Source organism: Zosterops lateralis, assembly GCF_965231275.1.
Source record: "Zosterops lateralis genome assembly, chromosome: W".
Lineage (NCBI taxonomy): Eukaryota > Metazoa > Chordata > Aves > Passeriformes > Zosteropidae > Zosterops > Zosterops lateralis.
Genome location: NC_139801.1, coordinates 6,334,056 through 6,358,978, shown reverse-complemented (window position 1 = coordinate 6,358,978; position 24,923 = coordinate 6,334,056). Strand labels below are relative to the sequence as shown.

The following is a 24,923-nucleotide window of genomic DNA, read 5'->3' as shown; positions in this document are numbered from 1 at the left end:
GAGCCTGAGGCGAGGACGGGCCAGGTGGGGCCGGGTGAAGCAGGGCGGAATCCTAGTGCGAGACCCCGGTGCGGAACTCACCAGCCCCGCACTCACGCCCCGGAAGTCGGCCCTACGCCGACGCGGGTGGCACCGAGCCACCATCAGTTCCGGTGGGGCCGGGGGCGGGTCCCGGGGCGGACCCACCGCTTCCCGGCCACGCTTCCGCGCGCCGCGCCCCGTCATGCACGGCGGGCGGATGCGCGGCCATTTTTGCGCTCCCTCTGCCGTGCAGTGACAATAACAACCCGACCGGGCTATCCCCCCTCAGGAAGCGCGGGCACAGGCGGAGAGGGGGGAAGTGGGGCCCGAGCGGAGCGGCCGAGGGGCAGAGCGGGAGGCGTGTGGGGCGAGGGGCTGGAGCCGAGGCGAGAGAGAGCCGTGCTCAGCCCTCCCCGTTGCTGCTCGGCGGAGACAAGGCGGCCGGAGCAGGAGGGGAACGCAAGGAGAAGCCGGGGAAGCGGGTAGCTGTGGAGAATTCTGCTGCTGGAGAGGAGAATTGAAAGGAACTGGTGGGCTGCGAGAGGCAGGAACGGAAACACTCCGTTGGGAAAGGAGTAAAAGCAGAAAGGCAGAGACAAACTACGAGAAGAACCAAAGTAATAAAGAAAAGGGGAAGAGGAGATAAAGCGTTTCCTCCGATAAAGAAGAACGCGAAGGAAAAGGAATACAGAAGGACTCCACTGATGAGAAAGACGCCCCCGAGAGGCAGCAGAGACTGACTCAAACTCTCCCCCTCTTCGTCACACCACAGCGATTTGATGCCCCTCAGTCTGTTCACTTCTGTGTGTTCATGTTTCCCACAGGTTTCTCATCCCCCAACCCCCCAGCTGCAGCCCAGGAGGTCAGACCTGCCACTGATGGTAACACTAGCAGCAGCTCCTCCTGCAAGAAGAGAAAGTTAAATAACAGCAGCAACAGTAATTCCGAAAAAGAAGAATTTGATTCCATTTCCTCCTGCACCTCTTCTCCTTCCAAAAACACCTCCTCATCGTCCTCCTCTGTCATCACCACTTCCTCGTGCTCCTCCTCAGGAGTTGCTTCCTCCAACCATCACCTCCAGAAGAAGCTGCGCTTTGAGGACTCCGTGGATTTTTTTGGACTCGATGTGAAGATGGCTGAAGAGTCTTCCTCCTCCTCCTCTCCTGCTGCCTCTTCTCAGCAGCAGCACCAGCAACAGCTTAAAAATAAAAGCCTTTTAATTTCGTCAATGGCTGTGGGGCACCATACAAATGGCCTGACCAAAGCTGCCTCCTCTACTGTTTCCAGTTTCGCCAACAGTAAACCTGGCTCTGCCAAGAAATTAGTGATCAAGAACTTTAAAGGTAACAGGCCATAATTTGTTGCAACCTGTGGGGAGCTGACACTCGACTTTGTGGGGTTTTTTCAGCCTGAAAACTGGTTCCTTTCAAATAGCTCCAGGTTTTGTGGGAATTGCTTTTCTATGGTGAACATTTCTATACTCGTGTGAAGGGGAATAATGATTTCTGATGTGTGCTTGCCTGATCATGTACACATCCTGAGCTACACTTTGCTGCTTGGAATTATTTTTCAAACTCCCTTCACTCTGTCTCCGGAGAAGGCCTTAATTTGTACGTTGTTTACACACTTAGGTTTTACTACTAAGTGTGTAAATCGCCTTTGTTTAAATGTTTAACATTTTCTAGTAATCTTGATTCAGAGCTTAGTGTATATTTTAGCCCAGTTTATGATAATTCTTTGCATAGAATATGTTTTTGGTTTTTTTAATTTGCCTCGAATCTCTGTGTCTTGCCTCTATCTGTGTTGTCTGTTTATAGGATAATCTGCCTGTGCTTAGTTTTAAATGTTGAAGTTAAGGTGATTATCGGGATATTATGGTGGATTTCCTTTCTGGTTTCCCCAGTTGCCTTTCAAGTAGCTAGTTCAGATTTCTGCAGAATTTTTTCCTTGTAATGTCCTCACTGTAAGTTTTAATTGTAGTATCTTTTCTCTGTCTTGGATTACTCTTACTTTATAAGTTTACATTATTTTATAAATTCTCTCCAAACGTGTTTGAGATTTTTGAGTGTTACTAGAGACCAAGGTGAAGTAGAGAAATTAAGCTTTTCTGATGTGATGCTGCTTCATTTTCTAGTAAACAAAAATACAAATAGGTAGGCAGAAAGCTTAGCTAAAATGCTGCCATTTTTTTCCTATAAAGATGAGGATATCACGGGCTTTTTTTAATTTCCTGTCTCTTGCTGTCTCCCAAAATACTCCACTACCTTGCTTTCTTGGGTTGTTTCTTTCTCCTCATGTATTTAGGTATGTGGAGGGGTAAAAGATATTACCAAAATTAATTTCTAAATACGCAGTTGACACGAGTGTTCTGTAGACATATTGCATTAGGTAAGGATTAGGACTATTTGACCCACTATAATGTTTTGCAGGAATTCATGATCACACTGTAACCCTTTGCTTTAAGGTTCCAATTCTCAAAAATGTTCTCCATCCATCACAGCATCATCATTTAATTTGACTGATTATTTTAAAATACAAACCTATGTGCATTATAGGCTGCTCTTCAGTTGCTTGTGCATCTTTAAGGGAAGTTAACATCTTATGTTTAAAATACCTGTTAAATGTCATGGATTGCATGGTGCTGTGATCATCACTGCTTATGAATTGGTATTTGAACCACTTGCTTAAAAAGGATGTCTCGATATTTTTACAGCCTTGCTTTTTATTTACTCTCAGATGCTAAACTGAATAATAATCTTAAGATTTTTGTCTTTTTCTTACTGTGATAGCAATAGCATCCTTTACAACTTAAATAACTTCCTGAAATCCACAACCTTGGTGTTGAATGCTGAGCAGCATACTCAGGAGCTGTTAGTGAAAATAGGCAAGTCCATAGTCAGTTGTCTCTAGGTCCAGATGATGCAGCTAATGCTGGGATATTGCCAATATTGTAGGGAAATCCTTGGAAGAACAAAATAATAACTTCTCTCTAATAGTTACTTCTAAGGAAATAATAAAGCTTAAAAATTTATTTTTTACTACTTTTACGTGTGTAAAAGTCAATTTTAATAGAGTATAAACTCTGGGCCAGTTTCACCTGTTGGTAGCATGAATGTGCACGTCATCTTCCTCCTCAGATTTTCTTCTTCTGTCTTCTCCATTTGGAAATGTGCTTATTAGAACAAAAATGGTCACTCTAGGTAGTTATGAGAATATAAAATTTTAAAATAGTTCTTATATTCTGAGGATGTGACTTGGGGAATATCTTAGTATGTTGAAAATGCTTTAGTCTTGCTGAAGGTGCTGCAGAGCAGGGACATCTCTAGAAAAGAGCCAGAAAAAATACTGGAGATTGTCAGATCTGGAGCTGTTCGAAGATTAAAAGAGACTTAACTAAAAAATATCCACTGGCCAAACCCAAGAGAGACATAAATGGATTCCTTTAAAATTGGAAGGTGTTCCTTGGGACTGTAAAGCCTGTACAATAATTACAGTGTTTCCATGAGTGTTCCTTGAGGAGTTCTTTCCAACTGTTAATACAGAGTAGAATTAATGAGCAATAAATTAAAAACTAAGATACACACAACTGTGTATCTTTTAATGCATCATTTTTGTCTTTTATGTTCCTTTCTTTTGGCTCTGCTTGCCTGGTAATGAGAGTGTAACAAAGGTCTAGATCATTCTTGCTGGTTTTAGCCCTTCTTGAGCTGCTCAAGCACAGGATTGTGATTTTTGTAAACCACAGATACTGTTTGGGCTACAAGTGCTATGGTGTACATGTGAAGAGCAATGCTGAATTTCTTCAATATGTTACTCTTTCAAATGTGAATAAAATACTGCTTTTACACAAATGCTTTCTTTTCACGTAAGTATAAATTAAAAGCTGGACTGTCAGCCCATACCTCTTTCCCCTCAAAGCTATATCCTTTTCATTTCTGTAAAAGGTTCTGCTTTATCTAAATACACTCTCAAACCTTATATAATTTCTTTTAAAGATAAACCCAAATTGCCTGAAAACTACACAGATGAAACCTGGCAAAAACTGAAAGAAGCTGTAGAAGCTATCCAGAACAGTACTTCAATTAAGTACAATTTAGAAGAGCTCTATCAGGTAAGTGCATTAAGTAAAAGCAATGGGTTAGGGCTTTTTTGTTTTGTTCTCAGATTTCTTTGCTCAAAACACTTGATATGGTGGTAAGAATATGGCATTTTGCTTGATAGCTGCTTTTGTCATTGCAAAACTTGTCACTAAATAGTTTCTTCGCTTTAAAATCATGAGTAAAAATTTCACAAGACCTAGCATCGAACTCATATTTTTTTTACTTGCCACAACAAAACCCAAGGTATGGTTTCCCTTGCAGCAATTGACAAGAATTAACTAAGGCAAGGAGCTATATTTCCTTTTCTGTTTAGGGGGTTGTGGTGTTTATCTGCTAAAGGACAAATATGAAATCCTCAAATATTGATGTTTAAGACTAAGGTGATTTATATTAAAATATAATTTATTTTCTGAAGAAAGTATCTCTCCATGATCAAGTATCACAAATCACTTAAAAACCAAAACTTTCTATCGACTTCTAGTAGGTAAATAGAACACCATTTTTCCTTCATGAATTGTTATTTTGGTTTGATTGTAATTTTTGGGCATTGCAGCATTCTTTCTATTCTAACAACTGAGAATTAAACTTTATTGCCAACAACAGCTCTGATTGTGTTTTCTTAAATATTTTAGGAAGTGATCAGATTGAACTGCATTTCCTAATGCTTTTTTTTATAAGCTCCACTTCTGCTTTTTCAGCTGAGTGTGTTGGGGAGATTTCCCCCTGCTTACCTTTTCCCTGCTAACGTCACTTGTGGTTTTAGGAGTATAGCAACGGTGCTACTTTAGCTGGATATTAAGAAGCACTTGAACTTTTTACTCTACTTTTAAAGCCTTTATTACCTGGTTAATTGTTTAATTTGTTCCTCTGTGCATGTATATAGCCTTCTCACCATCTCTTCTTAGTGTCTCTTCCCCTGCCCTCCCCTTTTCAACAAAAGCTGCCATTTGAATATGGGGAAAAAATCCTGTTTGCACAAGGCTTGGGAACAGATTTAAGGAAGAATTAATTGCTGTTCCTCAGTCCATGGCATTCTTAAGATTACTATAGTCTTTTGTAACATTCAATTAATTAACTAAAAATGCTGCTTTTTTAACAGTTTGTCAGAATAATAGATAGTATTGTTATTTTTGCAAAACTTGGTGGAAGTGATAGCAAATTACAACCAATTGTACTGGGTGGTATTGCAAATTACTCTAGACTGAGTAATGGTGCAAATAGCTGTTAATTAAGTGCTTGAAGGCTATCCAAAATTGTTAAAAAATACAGAGTTCTATTGAAATACTTGCTTCTGTTTAAGAGTGTTGCTTAAATTTCTGCTCAGTCTTACCACAAGCTTAAATTAATGTTGCTTGTGATCAGAAAACAAAATATAAACTTTTTTGTTTTAAATCTCAGCAATTCAACATTATTTCTTAAATACTTCTCAGTGAAAGAGTGCAATCAAGTATGATTTTTTAAAATATAAATCTAAAAATAAATGTCTTGATTTAAAAATAGTAATAAGAATCACTAGTGGTTTTAGATGCTAACTAAACTAATGTCATTTCTGAACAGCTACTTGGTAAAAGGATCTGAACTCAAATATGCATTGGCAGACACCATTATCCAACGTAGAGGGGAATTACAAAGGAGTCTGCAAAAATTCTGCAGCACACCTCAAAAGAAGATAATTCTTTTTTTAATGGAGTTAAACTTCTTGCATTTGTTTTAACTTTTGTCTGTGCTGGAAAAATCCTACTGAGCAAACATTTTGAATCTTTATTTCTTTGCAGGACCCAAGCTTCATACTTGCATTGTTCCTCCTCAACAAACAAAATTATTCCCATCTTTGAGTAGTTGAAGTGTTGCAGAATTGAATGCTTCTTTCATAGAATAATTTTCCTTACATCAGTACCTGAAAGTAAATATCTAGATCTTTGGTACCTGATACATAGCTATTTTTTTTAAATCAGTCAGAGTTAAGTACTTCAGGAAAGTTCTGATTTTCTCTCATCAGAATTGTGTGCAGTTCTTTTTCCTTACTGCACAAACCCAGGTGAGGATGCTGCAGTTAAAAGGAAAAAAACCCAAAAAAACCAAAATCAAAAACACATCCAACTGCATATATGTTACACAAAGGAAATAGAGCTCTTCTTCAGATTTTCTGACCATCATTAGGGCACAGATTCCCTGATCAGAAACATTTTTTCCACTAATTCAGAACAAGATAATTTTGTGAACTAGAGGCCCTAAAGTTTTTACATGTATAAATGTTGATACAATTTAGATACAATCAGTATTGTCTAGCACTAGTAATTAAGCAAAGCATAATATTGCAGTAGGGGATTAATCTCTTAAAAATTAAAGCATTTCTGTGCATGTCATCAACAAAGATGCAGAAGTTTTGTATTTTATGTTCAAACAATCCTAGCAGACATGTTTAACACTTTGGAATTTCTGATAGACAAATGTAAAAGCTCAGCTTTATGTGAACACTCCATAAAAGTAGGTATATATTAATGCATGTTTATTTCACTAAAAGTTAATTGTATGCATTTGTCCATATACAGCGTAGAAGCTAATTCTTTTGAGGATTTAGAGGCAGCAAGGTTAAAGAGTACTTGTTTGATAGGCAGCAGTTTTAACAATGTTGGGATGAGGTAACCAGAAGTCCAGGAAAGAGGCTGCTGGTGTCCTGAGTTGATGGTTTGAAGCCAGAGTAATGGTGGTTCTGCAGGTGACAGACAAGTTCCATCCAAAACATTCACCTTCCCAGCTCTCAGTTGGCTTCTCCTAAGTGGAAGAAATTAAGAAACCTAGTAAGATTGTACTTGCTGAAGTTTTAATCAGGCTCTTCAAGCTCAGTGTTTTCTGTCCCCTTGTTCTACTGAATCAAGTATCAGGTTATATTCTGGTTTGCTGCCTGAAGCTGTTTGTACAATAGCAGAATAGAGTTGAGCAGTGCCCATAACCTGCTCTGAGCAGTGAACTATAGAACATATTTTCCTATCACTTTATTCTATTTGTTTGGTGTTTCTTAAGTGTTGAGGCTGAGAGTTATACCTGTTGCTATTTCCAAATATTAAGATATGTATACTTGGGTGATAATTTTGGCTTTCCTTACAGTCTTCATTCAGACCTGTTTTGGTTAATTGACACATTCACTCTCTTGCTATACCTGTTTACTTCTGACACTAAGCTCATGCAGGTTTGGGGAGTTTTGAAGTTATTGTTGTGTGGGATGGTTTTGTTGTGGGGTTTTGGTTTTCATGGAGGTTTGGTTTGTGTTTGGTTGGGGTTTTTTTAACTCCTCTTTGTGCTGAAGCCAGTATTAGATGTAGTGCACTTGCACTCAGAATGATTCCTGTTGATACCCTGGGAGGAACCAAAGAACTTGTTTAGCTATTTTGATTGTTGCTGTGCTTTTAGTGGTGACTGCTCACTGTCTGCTTTCATTTGGACTTTTGGGAAATATTCTGGGGGAATTTCAGTGTAATGGCATAGATCTGCTCTGTGCACTTCTGAGCTACGCAGTCCTTCCATGGTTGCCTGCAGGTGCTGGGGAACAAACTTTACCTTCCAGTCCTTTTTTTCCCCAAGGAGTTGGTCATACTAGCAACTGAAATCTTTTCCAATAAGTAAATACTAGCACAAAGCATTAAGTGAAAATAAAATATGCTTCTCCTCTAGCTTCTACAGATGTTTTACAGAATAATCTCTTACTGTCTTTCACCGGCCAGCAAAGAGTTAAAGTTGTTTAGTTGCTTTCAAATTCTGGACAATGGGTATGAATTTTAGAAGTCTTGAGATACGCTAATGGACTTAATCCATTTTTGTTTGCTTGATCAGTCTCCAAGACATGGCCCCATTAAACTTCTTTTCACTTCTTACTGTGAGCACAGTGATAATTCTTCTAATACTTGATGAGATCTAGAAATCTGAGATTGTCACTGTAAATGTAGTCATGCTACTAATATTCAGGATTATAATTAGATATATTCAGGCACAGAGTTGGTGGATGGATAGATAAGATAGATAACACATGTATACATATATATATATATATATACTTTTGGGGATGAGGGAAGCTTAATCAAGGAAAGGACTGCAAAAGGAAATTAATCTGGCAGTGCTTTACCACTAATATCAGTGTGACTTGCAGAGTTAATAAAAATCATACCTTAAGTGACTGCTTTGAGGTATGAAGCCCAGCAAGCTACTGGAAGATATTAAAGTACCATCCTTGGTTTTAGAGATGCCAGTCCTGCAGTTCCATGTGAGAGATTGACACTCCAGCTAAATTGATTGTCTGTGAGCTGTTCAGGTCATGGCCTCCCTTTATCTCCTGTTAACCATTGCAGTGCCATGTCTCTCTGGTGTTTTGCATGCAGCAGTTAACTGTTAAAAACTGTGAGAAGCAGAATTCTTGTCTGGGAGGGGATGTCCTCATTTCTTGTAAAACCACATGTAAGAATATAGCAAGATTTTTTTTTTGTTTCTCTTTCTCTTTACTTCAGGCTGTTGAAAATCTCTGCTCCTACAAGATCTCTGCAAATTTGTACAAACAGTTGAGGCAAATCTGCGAAGACCACATTAAAGCACAAATTCACCAATTCAGAGAATATCCTTTTCTTAGATGTTGACAAGCCAAAATTGTTTTACCTGCAAGTAGATAGTTGTCGCAATCAGGACACAAAGGAATGACACCCATCAGGTTGAGAGCGAGAAAAGAAGGGCCTTTACTTTGGGAAACTCAACTTATATAGTTTTTGGGATTTGGTCAAGGATTAGGGGACGAGAGGAACACTCCTCTGACCCCAGTGGTCAAACCAGCAGTCCATCGCAGAGAGGAATGTGAAAACAATCTACTTTGTTTATGTTAAAATCGTGAGATCTCCAATACAAGAATGTAAACAAAATCAGAAGGCTGAAAATCAGGGCAACAGATAGTGATGGATTTCATGACATTAGGCCACGGTAATCTGAATTACAAGGTTTTATGTAATTGGTTTTGCTTTCATTTCTTTGTGGGACCTAGGAGAACACTACTTGTTCCTGTATGTCTGTAACCATTGAAAAGTTTCTGAGAAAGTTTCACTGGTATTTGTGAAACACTGACATCTTACATAAGCTTGTGTTGAATTTGCAGCAAGGCTTAAAAAGCCTTTATTGGCTGTATCGTCAGGCTTTTTTCTATTGAACTTGCCAAGCTTAGATAAAGTGAAAAGTCTTCCAACAAGTATCTTTTGGGGTTTTTTGGAAAAATAATGGTGGTCTGGCAGCATGTCAGGTTCTGAGGATAAAAATGTTTTATTTTCAGAAGTTTAGAGTTGCATCAGGGTGGCATCCTGTTAAGTGGATGGTAATTAGTACCAGAACTATGCAGTGAGCTGAATAAAAGATAAATTTAAAGGACAGAATTTATTTCTTAAGGGTAACTCTAAACATGAGCTGAAATTACAGTGTAGTGGTGAGCTCTTACATGTATTGGGTATTGTTGGTTTTAGAGGTATGGGGATATTTGTTTGTTCCATTCCCCAGGGATGGGGGATTAAACAAAATACTCAAAACTATTTAGATATCTTTTTAAAATTTGTTAAGATAATTTTGATTTCTCATTAACACAAAGACCATAATTAAAAAATAAAAATAAATGTGTTGCAAGAAATTAACTGGTTCTTTCTGAGAGTATGTGAGTTTGTTGTGCTCTCTGTTAAGAGTCTTTAAAAAATAATAAAGTTGGTTCATTTCATTGTTTATACCATCTATTAATCGTGATTTTCTTAATGATTTCTTCATGGATTCATTGGATAGTGTCCTTTTTCTAAAGAAAATAGACAAATGTTGGCAAGATCACTGCAGACAAATGGTAAGTTTATCTTTTTAAGGAAAGCCACTAGCTTTGTCAGCCTGTTTTGCTTAACTTTGTTCCTTTTCAAACTTCTGGAATGTCTTAAATTTATGTAAGGTTTCTTTGTGATATACAGCTGTATCTAGTTTGTTAGAAATCAAGCCTTGAAAATACTTGACTGTAGTGTGTTTCTTGGCATATGGGTCTGATCTTGGAGACACACACAGCCCTAACTCCTCATTGTCAGTTTTACACAAACCTTTCTCCTTTATACTTATTTTTAAAGGAGTTGTTCTGTTATACAGAAATATGCGAAGTGTCACATTGATCACCTTGCAGGGATTGGCAGAAGATGTTAAATAAATCAGCAGTGTCCAAGCAAGCACTACCTGAAACCAATTGATGGGATTTGTTGTTGTTGTTGAGCATAATTGGTGTTGCTCTTCAGTTTTAAGAGTAAAATGATTGTGGCTGTTTTATTCCTTCTCATGACAGATTATGATTAGAAGTATCTTTCTGTTCTTGGATCGAACTTATGTACTTCAGAATTCAATGCTGCCATCTATTTGGTAAGGGCACAAAGAATTAAATTTTTTGAGGGTGCAGAAATAAAATTATTTTGGGGTGTATTTCAACTATTGCTTATATCTTGCTGATTTTCAGATGGATTTTTTTTAATATAAACCTCATAGTGACCTTTAAATTACATGGTGAATGCACAAGTGCTTGTAGCAAAGGAAGACTTTAATTTATTTGCCATAAATTATAGGATTGTTCTAGAATAGCTGTGAACTCAAATTTCAATGAAGTAGATATCATCCTCCAGTTTGCACAGTTAAAGGAAGGGGTCTGGTCAACAACTGAAGTGCAAGGGTTTGGGATGCCCAGTAACTGCCTTAGCAGGCACAGTATTTCAAGTTCTGTAATTCTTGAAGGAAAGAGTTACTTAAAATAAAAGCAAGATACACTTTTTGGACTTCAACTTCTGCTCCTTGTATTATTAATAATTAGTATATGCCCTACTGTTCTGTGATACCTGAATTACTTTGCAAGAGATTGATGGAGGGTCCTGACTTTTCCTAAGAGTGACCATCCCATAGTTTCAAATTCATGGAAGGTTTTAACTGGGACAGTCATTGCAAAGATCCTTGTCTGTCACATCACTGAGTTCTTCTAAGCCGTGCCTAAGAATTGAAGATTAGTAAGTGATGGACAAAAAAAGGAATATTGTCCAACACCATAACCATGGAGTTGGAACCTGGGATGATATTTTTCTTTTCTCATGAAGGTTGATGTTCCAACATCCTGTCAACCAACTGAAAAATAAAGATGTTCCAAAAGTTACATGATCGTTTAGGAAAAAAAATATCTGCATTGGTGTTTAAAATATGTAGCTTCATGTTGGTGCAGTGTCATGGTTTATTTCAGTGTTCATATATTTGTTCATCTTGAGTGATTTGGAGGCAGAGGAATGAGGAATTGGAAGAATGTTGCTATTGGCCTCTATTAGATCTAGATCATGTTTTAATAAGAGATATCTGGGATTTATTCTTAAACAATTTATTGAGCAGTCTTTGCTTTCTTTTTAGGGATATGGGGCTAGAATTGTTCAGAACTCATATAATCAGTGATCATAAGGTTCAGAACAAAACTATTGATGGCATTCTTCTGCTGATCGAGAGGGAAAGAAATGGTGAGACTATTGACAGGAGTTTGCTGCGAAGCCTTCTGAGCATGCTTTCTGACTTGCAGGTGAGTAAACTTGTTTCACCTCTAGATGACTAAATAGCTCAAATTCTTAGTGCTCAGTAAGCTTTACCCTGGATTGCCGTCATGTTGTTTCCCCAGATTTATCAGGACTCTTTTGAACATAGATTCTTGGAAGAGACTAATCGCCTGTATGCAGCAGAGGGACAGAGGCTTATGCAGGAACGAGAGGTATTTTGGACATTTAACAATGTTTGTTGTGCCTAATGTCAATGCACGTGTCAGGGAGTAGAAATATTCTGCTGCCTTAGTGTACAAGGCAGTAATGTGCCCTTTTTTAAATAGTATTCTGAAAAAGGAAATGCACGTGCAGTTGCCTTCAGTCACAGTGCTAATGATACCTGCTTAAAACTGGAGCTGCTACTTCTGTCAGACCAGTACTGGCTCTCTTTTTCCCTTCTTGTTGTTTGTTTATTTAACATACAAAGCTACTCTGCCATTTTCAGGTTCCAGAATATCTTCACCATGTCAACAAGCGCTTGGAAGAAGAAGCAGACAGAATCATCACTTATTTAGATCAGAGCACACAGTAAGTGCAAACCCTCTTTGCCTGGTGGTATGAGGTGCTTGGCTCCTCTTCTATTGAGGGCCATTTAAGTAGCTGCAATTTATTTCTGTTATTGACTGACCATCAAAAGCTTTTCACTTCCCACAGTTCCATGTTTACAATGAAGCACTGTCTTGGCTCACACAGCTAATAGCTTTTTCTTCTAAGTCACTGTTATTTTGGCATAAGTGTTGTTAAGTATTTGCTTGAAGAAAAATAGGCTGCCACTCGTAGCCCAGATGTCTTTCCTGCTGAAATGTAATTAATTAACTTTTGTCCTACCTGAAAAAGATAAGACTCAGCATAGAAAATTCTAAAGCTAAAGCCTCTCAATATTTGCAAAAAGTATTTGCATATGGAGTCTGGGAAATTATTGAATAATGTCATTCTTCAATCTTTTCTACTTAGAGGCAGGATTTCCTCCAACACGGTCAAGTGGAGGTCTTCTAACATAAAGCTACAGCTGTTGTGTCTGAGAGAAAATGTAGGTCACTGATATCAAGACCTTTCCGAGAGAGGGGTGTTTTATTGCTACTGTCATACATTTTGATTTTCTTCCTCTTTCAGCGTTAAAAGCGTTTAGCTTGTTTAGTGGCTTCCTTCTTCCATGCCAGTATTAGTGGCCAATTCCCTGTATTGTTTGAATACCTCTTGACTTGAGGTCTGTTTTTATTTCTCCTTGGTTTGTCTCCCAAGGCATGAATGTCCTCCCACAACATGGAATTAGGCATATTATTTGATGAATTCTCCCCAACTTCTTCACTGATGGAATCATTGTCCAGCTGCCTACAGGTCATGTACAACAGGCTTATTGTGTGAATTAAAATCATCAGTCAGCAAACAGAAAAAAAAGATTGTTTACTGGGGAGAAAAAGGATAAATATGTGTATAATCATTTTAGGTCTTTGACCACAGATAATTAGAGCACTCCCAATGATAATGTAATTAACATAATCTCAAAAGAAGGATTTAAAACTGTCAGTAATGTCAGAAAAAGGAAAAGTAATTCTAAACATTTCTTCTGTAGGAAGCCACTAATTGCTACTGTAGAAAAGCAACTTCTAGGTGAACATTTAACAGCCATTCTTCAGAAAGGTAATCTTTCTTCTTTATAGAAATTATTCTAATTACTGTTTCAGGGCTTTCAGTTCTTGTGCTGAAAGAAAGTGATGGATTTGGGTGCTGGGGAGGACAAGCTGCATCATTCTTTAACTCCCTTTGCTCCTCAGTTCCCAAAATAGCACTGACCATTCTCCTTGTTGGAGATAAGGGGACACTATGCTGTTGTCTGATACAAAGCAAAGCAAAAGGAAAATTAGAACAGGAGACTCAAGTTCAGTGCATTAAGTGGCATTTTGAAGACTTGGAGGTAAAGAAAAGAGTATGCTTTGAATTATGGCTGATGTAACAGAAAAGGGAGATACTGAGTACTTGCTGCTGACAAAAAGCAGTTTGTTTTAAAAATGAAGTATAATTTGAGCTATGGGATACATTGCCTCAGTTCTACAGTAGTCTCTGTGGAGTCAAGTGACCCTCTGTTGATCTCATAGATAATCTGGAAATAGAAACAGGTGCAGCAAGAGTTGAATAATAAAACAATCAAGTCCTTAGTAACCAGATTAGTAATGAAACAGATATATGAGCATCTTCCTGCACATCTGTAACAAACTCTTCATTGAGGGGAGTATTGATCTTTACCCATCTACTTTCTTAGAACCTTGCTGTAGAGCATTAGGCCTTCTCCAGAAAGTTAAAAAGTGGTGAAGATATTTCTTGAGGCTGCTTGCCTTCAAGCATCTGTAAAATTTATTTTACAGCTGGAGTTGAGACTCAGAGCTGTCTTGCCAAGGAACTTTCCCTACAGATCAGTACAGTGTAAACTTTTCAAATCTTTAGGGAATAGTAAAGCAAAAGTAAGCAAAGATGTTGTGATAAGGTTGTTATGTAAAGTACATATAGCCTATGTGCAATAAAATCATGTGCAATAATAAGATTTTTAAGGTTTCAGCCAGATATTGTGTTTCACTGTTAAATTAGGTACTTTAAAATAAAATAAAAACCCAACAAACACCACCACTAATGGTTTGATAAAAAATACTAGTTTTGAAGAGATCTCACTGTAGTAATAAGCTGTGCTTTCTTTGAGTTACTCTGGGTTTAATTTCTATTGAAATTCTCACATTTGCAGGTCTAAATCACCTTCTTGATGAAAACCGAATTCAAGACCTGTCTCTTCTGTATCAGTTATTCAGTCGTGTGAGAGGTGGAGTACAGGTTCTCTTGCAGCACTGGATTGAATACATAAAGGTACTGTTCCTAGAATACACAGATACTTGAGTCATCTCTGTAAAGTATTGTATTTTTCTAAAAATTTAAGATATTTGCTTATAAACATGTATTTAATAGACAGGTTTTGAAACATCCCAGGAAAGGTACAGTAACTGTTCTAGCCCTATTGAAGAAAACATTGAACATTCAGTTGAATTACTGAACTCCAAATAAATTTGGATTTTATAAACTTGCTTATAGTTAGTTTGTGGGACAACTATATTTCATCAGTAGTTATTTTGGTAATGGCAGAATGTTTGTCTTCTTCCTAATAAAATTTCCTGTGAGAATGAGTGGTAGTTTAAGTTACCAACCAGTTGAAGTTCAAAAAGCACTTGAATGTCACTTAGGATGATTAATTTTATTTCTCAGTGAAAATGTCACAGAAAATATGGTTGTTGTGAAGGAAAACTTTGGAATGGCATAGGGGTACTATTAAATAAAGCTGGATTTAGTGGGAGCATTACCTGTGTAAGACCTGAGGATATAGATGATTAAAAAGGGTGCGTTAATTTTGTCATGCAAAATTTAATTTCTTTAGACAGAAGTTCTGAATCCATTCACTTTTTAATTAGTTGGTTTTGAATCAATATGCAAGGCCTAGGGATGATTATATAGTAAATACTTCATAATACAGTAATGCATAATAAAGTAATATTTTTGTTGTTACTGGAACTAATATGAGTACCAGAAACAGCACATTACAAAGGTAACTTAAGATTTTAGAAGTCTTGTCATTTAAATTAATTGTTCAGGCTAATTGAAAGTTATGTTTTATTTTGCAGGCATTTGGTAGCACCATAGTAATTAATCCTGAAAAAGACAAAACCATGGTCCAAGAACTTCTTGATTTTAAAGACAAAGTTGACCATATTATTGATGTTTGCTTTCTCAAGAATGAGAAGTTTGTAAATGCCATGAAAGAAGCCTTTGAAACATTCATTAACAAAAGACCAAATAAGCCAGCTGAACTCATAGGTATTTTTCTTTAATTTCTTTCATGTGAGAATTTGGGTGCTGAGTTGCTGATGCACTTACAGATGGGATATGCTGGAATTGTGTGTTAATACATGCACAGTGCACATCAGACTGGGGATCTGCTGTACCACCTGATGCAAGGGAATTGTTTGGGAGGGTAGCATCAAATATTAAAAGCAAACTGTTCATCACTTCACTGGCTAAGCTATAGAAAAGTGCAGAACATCAGAATTTGAGCATTCCGGCAATTGGCTGGTGTCCAGACATGAGAATATTGCTAATAATTAGATTTTTTCAGAAGCTTACATAACTGTGCCACCATCACAGAGCTGTTAGGGGTTTAATATGTGAAAGGGAAGAGAGCTGAGGATGCACTGAACCTCTCATGGTGTGGGGACAGAGTCTCTGATTTGCAAAGAACATTATTTACAGATATGTGCATTACATGCTTGGTACTCTGCACTTTTGAATCATTTCCCTACACAGTGAATAATACCTGCTTTGCAATTGGTTGTGCTGTTAGGCTTGTGGAATGATACTTTCTGCCCTCCTTTTTTTGCATAAGTTCCCTAACTGTAATGTGCTTTACCAGCCCATTTGAAATTAAAACAATCTGGTTTGATTGAAACTGGAAATTAAAACATAATAATGATATGCTAGAGAAATTCAGCAGTATAGTCAACACATTTAAATAACTGATTTACATATTTTTCTTATGATCTTTTTGCTTCTATTACAGCCATGTCAATCTGCAACAGCAGTGATTTTACTTTGAGATCACAACATAAACCAAGTTTTTTTTTCATAGGCAAAATGTTTTTAACATTGTGTATGATAATAAAGATGCAGTCATTCCTTACATGAAAAAAGATACTAGGCTATAATGTTTTTATAACTTTATAGCCTCTATGAAAATGTATCAAGGTAGCTGTTATGAGGCTGATAGAAAGTGATTTCAGGATCCTTTTACATTTTCAAGATTTCATAATATTAGATTTAGAGATTTTTGTTTCACTGTGATATTAAGTATGCGCTAATCTATTCTTCAACACTTTTAGCTAAATATGTAGATTCAAAGCTTCGTGCAGGCAACAAAGAAGCTACTGATGAAGAACTTGAAAAAATGCTGGATAAAATTATGATCATATTTAGATTCATATATGGTAAGTATTGGGGGTTTTTTTGTGGGGATACAGTTGTTTAACCAGCAACATAAAGGTACTTTGAAATTATTTTTGCAGTCTGGTTACATTTTGTTCTCTGTGGATGTGGTTTATTGGTGTAGTGCTGTTTAACTACTTTGCCTGTCAAATTGCAAATAACAAAACCTGTGGAAAGCTTCATATGAAGACCCTTTTTGCTTTTCTGAGCATTGAATTCGGTCTCTTGTAGGTAATATTTGTTTAAAACCAGCAGTGCTTTGTGATCACTTTCAAATATCATCTCTTACAGGAAAAGATGTCTTTGAGGCCTTTTATAAAAAAGATCTAGCAAAGAGACTATTAGTTGGGAAGAGTGCATCAGTAGATGCTGAAAAATCTATGCTTTCCAAACTCAAACATGGTAAATATCTATCTACCTTTCTAATCTATCTACCAATCTAATCTGTTTAATGTATCTACCTACCTACCTGTCATTTCTATAATTTCTATCCATCAGCTTTTTTAAAAAAGTAGTTGTTTTAACAGGCCTTCACAGAAAGCACTGTTGGTATTTCCCCTTTTCATGAGGGCAAAAGCCTCTGTGCAGGTCCTGAATGACTGGTGGGTTTTGAGGAGGTTCATTTGGTTTTAGCTTTGTAATTATAACAGGAAAAGCCAAAACTCAGGAACTTCAAGTGCACAGTATATCTTGGCCCATGGGATAGAGTTGAGGTTCCCTGCTGAGTAAATCAGTGATGTGCTCAGAGAACTTAAAGAAGACTTCCAATTGTTATTCACTACCATCTAGTCGTTCTCTAGTTTGGTCTTCATTGTTTCATTGGATGGAATCTTTGGGTGGTAAGGGTAAGATTTTTAGAGCTTGATCTTGTTCTACCATCAGGAGACAGTTTGTAAGGCAGCTGAAAGGGATTAGAATTGTCATCTGAGTGACCGGTGGCCACCTTAGGCAAAAGATAAACAGTCAGGTCCATGTGGAAAAACAACTGGGTTGCAAAATAGCTACCACATTAAAGCATTTTCCTCTTTCTTGTTTGTAACCTTATTCTGTACCTTAATGAGAATTCAGGTCTTTATGTAAGAAAATCTGCTGAAAATGTCATCTTGCTTAAAAGTACATTCTGGCACTTAGAATAACTACTCTGAGGTGTTGAAAATAAGCAGATTAATTTCTAATATTTACATTTTCTCTTTTATAGAATGTGGAGCTGCTTTCACCAGCAAACTTGAAGGAATGTTTAAAGATATGGAGCTTTCAAAAGACATAATGATACAATTCAAACAGGTACTGAGGGAAAGCCTGCTGTCTGTCCTGTCTGTGCTTTTGAAATGCGATGCCTGTTCTAACTTTTCAGTTCTACCTGAAATATGTATAATAAACACAGCTCTATATCTATTTATTTTGTTTCTCTTTGCAGTATATGCAAAATCAGAATGTCCCTGGCAACATTGAACTAACAGTGAATATTCTGACTATGGGTTATTGGCCAACCTATGTACCTATGGAGGTCCACCTGCCCCCAGAGGTAATGAACATTATGGGTTATACAAGTATTGGCCTTTCAGAAATGCATCTTGGGATCTACTGACACTTGTTTTTCAATATGCATAGAGAAGGAAATGCAGAACTATCTTTTTTTAATGAAATTTGTTTTCCTTCAATTCCCTTTATCATGCTAAGCCTTGATTTAAGGCTTGATTGATTGTGGAAGAGGGAATGATGCTTTTAAAGTAGAAATTGTGTTTTAGTGTTTTGGAATTTTTCTTTCTTTAGATGGTAAAACTGCAGGAGATTTTCAAGACCTTTTATTTAGGAAAACACAGTGGTAGGAAACTTCAGTGGCAGTCAACACTAGGACACTGTGTACTAAAAGCAGAATTTAAAGAGGTGAGTCTATTGTTTCTATTGCTTCTGTTGTTTTGTTGATTCCAAGTCTGGGTTGTACCTTAGGGATATATGGGGAACCTTTTTTGTGCTGTGATGGAAAATTTAACACTGTTTTTGCAATTACTTTTAACCTCCTGCTATCTTTTCCGGAGTTGGTAGTTTCTGAAACAGATGTGTTAATGTCTAAGAACATACACCCAGTTTCTGTATTGGTGGGGAAAGAAAAGCTTGTTGGGGAAAATATCCGGTGGCTTTAGCTCTGGATTAAAAATGGCCCTCATTTTTGTAGTGGGGAGGAAAAAAAGGGGCCATATTTCTTCATTGGCCTTACTTCATCTGGTAGCATTAAGCATCTTCACAGTAAGCTTTTCACTACTGAAACAAAGAAAAATTCTGGATTGTGCAAGAACACAACTGTTTTAAAAGGGTTTCCCAGTTATTCCCCTTCAGCATTTCTTCATGGACACAAAATTTTCTCATGAAATAGAAATGCTTGCCACTTCCATTTTCAGAAAAAGTTAATGTTAAAACAAGTATTATCAAACTTGATTGTTTCAAAGATTCTATGGTTCCTTATACTGTGTTCCTTAAATTAATGTTTGTGTTAGATTTTGACTTAAAGGTCTTCCAAATTGTAATTTTAACCACTCAGTGCTTTGAGATTTGTCTGGAGTCATCTGATGCATATCTTCGGTGAGTTTTGTCACTGGATAGAATAGTCCAGCCTTGTGGCCTTACGCTTGTGCTGCATTTCATAGTAAACACAACTGATCAGTAACTTCTATTCTTCCATATTCTTAAGTGAATAAAATAACTGTTAGTGAAATAACTGACATGCAAGAGTGACTTGTTTCTCATGTTCCACTCATTCCTTTCCCTCCACACCCCAGAAAAAACAGCCTGGTGATGTCTGTTTATTTCCCTTGTGACAGGGCAAAAAAGAACTTCAGGTCTCCTTGTTCCAGACATTGGTGCTGCTCATGTTTAATGAAGGAGAGGAGTTCAGTTTAGAGGAGATAAAGCAAGCCACTGGGATAGGTTGGTATCAAAAACAACCGAGTACTTCCAAGTGTTCTTACTAAAAAAAACTAAACAACTTGTTTCTGCTTTAGAGGACGGAGAGCTGAGAAGGACACTTCAATCTCTGGCTTGTGGCAAAGCCAGAGTACTGACTAAAAGCCCCAAAGGCAAAGATGTGGAAGATGGTGATAAATTCACATGTAATGATGATTTCAGACATAAGCTCTTCAGGATAAAAATCAACCAAATTCAGATGAAAGAAACGGTATATTTTTTTTAATCCTCTGGGGTTTAGATCCTTGAGTTAAGAACCTTGTTGCCTGCCCTTTTATAAACTTTTTTTCCTTCTGGTTGTCATGTACATACTGCTATCTCTGTCAGAGTTACACGTGTAGTTTGGATGACAGCACGTACCTAACAGTGGTGATTTAAATGTGTGCCTCTGTACTAAGACACCAGTGATGCTAGATGTCTATAAGTAGGGTTAAGAAACGTTCCAATCATGAAATGCTCATTTTGTCCTTTATCATTCCATGGAGTTTTACTGACTGTTTGTGAACATGGCAAATTCACTGTGGACTTGTTTCTCTGTCAGCCATCCAATGTAAAATCTGTGCAAAGGTTTTAATTCTTTGTACAAGTGTGTTTTTCAATAGACAAACAGTCTTCATATTTGTAAAGGCTTTATGTCAGATATTTGGCAACAGGCACTTCACTGTTTTACACTGAGAATTGTCTTGGAGACAGAAAGAATTGTTTTGACAGTGCTGGTATTCTCATTAAAACTTTTCTAAATGGGTCCTTCAGGTGGAGGAACAGGCAAGCACTACAGAGAGAGTGTTCCAGGACCGGCAGTACCAGATCGATGCCGCCATTGTGCGGATCATGAAGATGCGCAAAACACTGAGTCATAACCTGCTCGTGTCAGAGGTCTACAACCAGCTGAAATTCCCAGTCAAGGTGGTGTACTGATTTTTCTACTTCTAAAACTTTATTAGTTCTTTTTATCTTTCCTGGCCTGCCCTCAGTTGAACAGTGCATCTGTCTAAAATATGCATCTTTTTAGTATTAGAAAGGGCAAATACTCACTTTCAGGAATTTTTAAAGTGCCAGTTGTTACTAAAACATATTTCTAAAGGATTTCAGTCCTGGAGTTTGTTAGCAGTAAGGGAACAGCTGGCTCTCCTTGTATGCTGCTGTTCTACTGTTTGCAGTGTTCTGGCAAGGCATTCTTGGGCAAAGGAGAAAATGCTTTAGATCTCAAAACCAATTCTGTGTTACAATCTTAACTTGGTTAATACTTCTGAAGTACAGTGGTTTTTCTAGATGGATTATACTGGTTAATATATATACACACATTTATAGGAATAAAAATAAAATATTGGTGAATGTCTCAAAGCTGCAGAAGCCCACAGTTGCAATATAAAATTACTGGCTTATTGTGTACAAATGGAAATGGGTTTTCAAACAGACAGTGATGTATTGTTGGAATTCAAATATATGGTGCTTTCTATCAATGGAAATGTAAAATAAAATGTCCTGCTATTTCATTACATTGTATTACCATATTGAGTGCCTGCAGGTCTGTAAGTATTGCATAAACTGCAGTTGGGCTTTGTAAGATTATAGCAGATTATTTAAATAATCTTCCTCACTTGTTATCATGAGGCATTTTAATAAAGTTCCTCACCCAACAAAATCATGGGGCAGCCAAACTATTGCAAAACTCATTTGCTTCAAGAGGAAATGAAACTTGTACCATCTTTTACTGGCTAAAAGTCAGAAATAGAAACACTTTGGTACATGATACACAAACTGCACTTCTTTAGAGTTCAGTTCAAACAGCAGCAAATATCTTTCCTTTCTGTAAAAATCTGTTTAGCTGCAGGTGATGAGCTAACTTTGTAACTTTCTCTTCTATCAGTTATATATTGCAGACTTTAGAAGCTCTGATACTTTAAAGGATTTTTTTTTTTAAACTGGGATTTCTGTTTCCTCAGCCATCTCAAACAATATAGATACTTGGGTCAAGTGTAAAGAAAGAACCCAGAAGCATCGACTGCAAAGTAATAATGCTGACACGTGCTTTATTTTACAGCCTGCTGACCTTAAGAAGAGAATAGAATCCTTGATTGACAGGGACTACATGGAAAGAGATAAAGAAAACCCGAATCAGTACAACTATATTGCATAAACATATGTTGGCCTTTGTTTTACTGCACACTTGGTGTCCTACACAGTTGCCAGTGGATAAACTAGCCCGTTGATCCCGTTAATTGACTTTTTATACTATCGATGATTGAATGAAAGCAGTGTAATGGAAAAGTATAGTAGAGTGGACTTCTTTCAGTGGTTAACATGCCCATTTAAAGAGTACTATTTACATTTTACGAAGAATGCTGTTGAACTCTTTGCATGTTATTTAGTAAGATGTGCAGAAAGTTGAAAGAAAGTACCTGATCTTTCAGATTCCATTTGTCTCTGGGTCTGAAGAGGAGTCTCTTGATATATGACAGATATCTTTTGCATCTTTAAATGGAAACAGAAGGTTCATTAATATAAGAAAATAGCCTTTAAAATGCTTAAACTGCATGCAAACATTTAATTTACTGTACAGAATGCATTTCAGTTATACATATCATTGGTTTGGTTGATGCCCACACTTGGATTTTTTTTCTCTTGAGGGGGTAAAATGGGGAGTAAGCCAAGCTATGCTTATTGCTGATCTAATGGAAAATATTCTTGTTTGCAATCAAGACAAAATGGTGCCAATATAAAATGATGTATACAATTTGCAGTGTGGGCATATATACTGTATATACAAACACCATTCTTAAATAACTGCTACAACAAGACAAGTTCAGATTAGATTTATATGGCTTGCCTGTGAGAATTGGTGTTCACCTTTAGGAATTTTAAGCATAAAACAGCCATAATGGAAGAAGTGACAGTTTTTACTAGTCATGGGTAGGAGGCCTTCACCTCTTGGCAGCAATACTCTAGAATAAAGATAATCTATTAACAGATGAAAAGTCACACTGTTATTGTGGTAAAGCTGTAAGAACAAAAGTTGCAAATGGATTTTAATACTTGTTTTGCTTTGCAACATTCTAAACTTGAATTAACCTCAAGGTTTAGACAGGACAGCTCTTCTAAGACTGCCCTGCTTTGGATTGCTTTAACTTAAAGCTTTAAGAACTCAGCCCTATAGCCTAGCAGGCCTCCTAGAACCCAGAAGCCTACCTCTCATATAGTAAGTTAAGTATTGCTACAAGGCATCTAAAATATATTTTCTTAGATGACCAGAGAACATTCTTTGCATCTTTATAAGACATGGGAGAGTCACTTGAATGTAGAGCTTTGTTTCAACAAAATACATTTTTTATTGCTTATAGCAGCATGTGCCAGGAATATATGGAAAAAAACGGTGTCAGCAGAAAAATGAACTCCTCCATGTACCAGTTCTTCCTTACCCAGCCAGGCTTAGACCTATGATCAGCTATATTGCAGAGCACAATGAAAAACTTCATCCTCTTTCAGGCACTGATAGTCCTGGGGAATACCAGATATCTCTTGAAAGCAAGATGTTACTTTTGTTTAATGGCAGTGTAACTTAGCTCTCTATGACCTATAACTTCTATCACTGTGATCCCACATTCAGGGGTGCGCATGTGTGAGTGTGTGTGTGTTTTCTATCTGACACATCCCATCCTTAGTGCTTTTTTTTATCTACTGTTTAATTTCATATATTCTCCAGCCATGTTTTCTCCCAGGCTCTTTTGTATGCAGTCCTCAGCTGACAGATGAAACAAATGTGGGTGGCTTTTTTCCTACTAAATTATTTGCAGTCACCTTCAACTAATCATCATACAGTTCTTTGTGATCTGCAGAAAATCTATCTTGCCCCTTGACACTATTACAGCATAACCACTGATAGATATCCAGGGCCACCTCTGCCTCTGTGAGACAAATACTGACAGTAGAGTTATGTGGTAAGAACCTTGAAGACTCCTGCAAATCTTCAAGTATTAGTTCAAATAGCGATTCACTGGGGAGGAAAGAATGCCCCCCACCATAAAAAAAAAAACGTTCTGTGTTTCACATTCAATGTTCCTTTTCTTGTATGTGTTTTGTATCTTCAGCCAATAAAAGATTCCTTTTAAAGAGAAGTGAAGAAGAAGCATAAGACAACTCTTTGAGAGACAGGAGCTGATGTATTGAGCTCATTCCATTCAGTCTGTTGTAGCATATAAATCTGACACCACTACATGTGTGAACATCTGTTGTGGTAAAACCCTCCCTCATTACACAAGTGTCACATTCAGTCAAACGAACTGCAAAGGACTGTAGATTTATTTAATTTTTATCCTGTCTATTTCAGTAACTTTAATGAAGGAAATATTATACAGAAAATGTCCTCAACTCTCATCAGAATTCACAATCTGAGGCAGACCCTAAGCACAATCCAGTTAAAGCAACCCAAAGAATGGACTTTGAGAACCCTGGCTAGACCGGGAGGGGGTGAGTGAGGGGAGGGGAGAAGGCTTCTCCTTGTAGCTTCATGGGTTTTCCTCAAAAACTTGTTAATCTCTTCTGCTAAGGTCTCACTCATTCCTGGTTAATGACAAAGCTGCAGCCAAGATTTGTCATTATACAACTCTGCAAATTCTTGCTGGGTTCATGTGCCTGCTTATTGAGCCATATATATCTCTGTAAGAAAAAACTGAAATGGGCTTGGACCACAACTCATCTGGCTAGAACACAGCTTGTCTTTTTGGCCACACATTTTTAATCTTGACTCTTGCATGCAGTTTATAGCACCTTGTTCATAAGAAATTGCAGTTTATTCTTAGAAATATATATTTTAGGTTTTTTATATTTATACCCATAAATGGACTATTTTTTTTTCTTGGCTGGTTTCAAAAGTGACCATTTTGTTTAAATGCTGTAATTGCAAATGTGTTGTAAACGTTTTGTTCTATAGTTTACACAAAGGTGCCAAAGTAAATAGTTAATAATAAAAAAAACCTAGCAAAATTGTTAAGTTGCTTTAGCTGTTCTTCATATTTTGGTCTCAGCTTTTTTTTTTTTTTTTTTTTTTTGGTCAGCCTTTCATTTTTTCCTAAACATATCATTTTCCCTAATGCTTTCTTTTAAAACAAAAAAAGTGCATCTAAAAAAATGTTCAAATACCACTTTTTTTAGTGCTCTCATATAGTAGGAAGAACATTTCCTTTGAAACATTACACTAAAATTGTAAGAGCACAGCAGCATTCAAAAA

General features: G+C 37.2%; 1 protein-coding gene across 3 annotated transcripts; it reads left to right on the top strand.

The window, feature by feature from the left end:
* Positions 1-232: 232 nt before the first annotated feature.
* Positions 233-24,686, top strand: LOC310922141 (cullin-4B-like). Of its 3 annotated transcripts, XM_083882537.1 has the most exons (20): positions 233-1,364; positions 4,017-4,132; positions 8,621-8,724; positions 9,903-9,972; positions 10,450-10,523; positions 11,544-11,706; positions 11,803-11,892; positions 12,168-12,250; positions 13,296-13,363; positions 14,457-14,575; positions 15,382-15,574; positions 16,633-16,737; positions 17,027-17,137; positions 17,934-18,019; positions 18,153-18,260; positions 18,509-18,622; positions 19,555-19,660; positions 19,735-19,907; positions 20,450-20,602; positions 21,741-24,686. In XM_083882537.1, exons 1-20 carry the CDS (start codon positions 833-835, stop codon positions 21,834-21,836), a joined length of 2,664 nt encoding a protein of 887 aa, XP_083738663.1. In that variant the 5' UTR covers positions 233-832; the 3' UTR covers positions 21,837-24,686. The 3 variants fall into 3 exon arrangements, with proteins under 3 accessions (XP_083738663.1, XP_083738664.1, XP_083738665.1); XM_083882538.1 differs by lacking the exon at positions 11,803-11,892; XM_083882539.1 differs by lacking the exons at positions 8,621-8,724; positions 9,903-9,972.
* Positions 24,687-24,923: the final 237 nt, after the last annotated feature.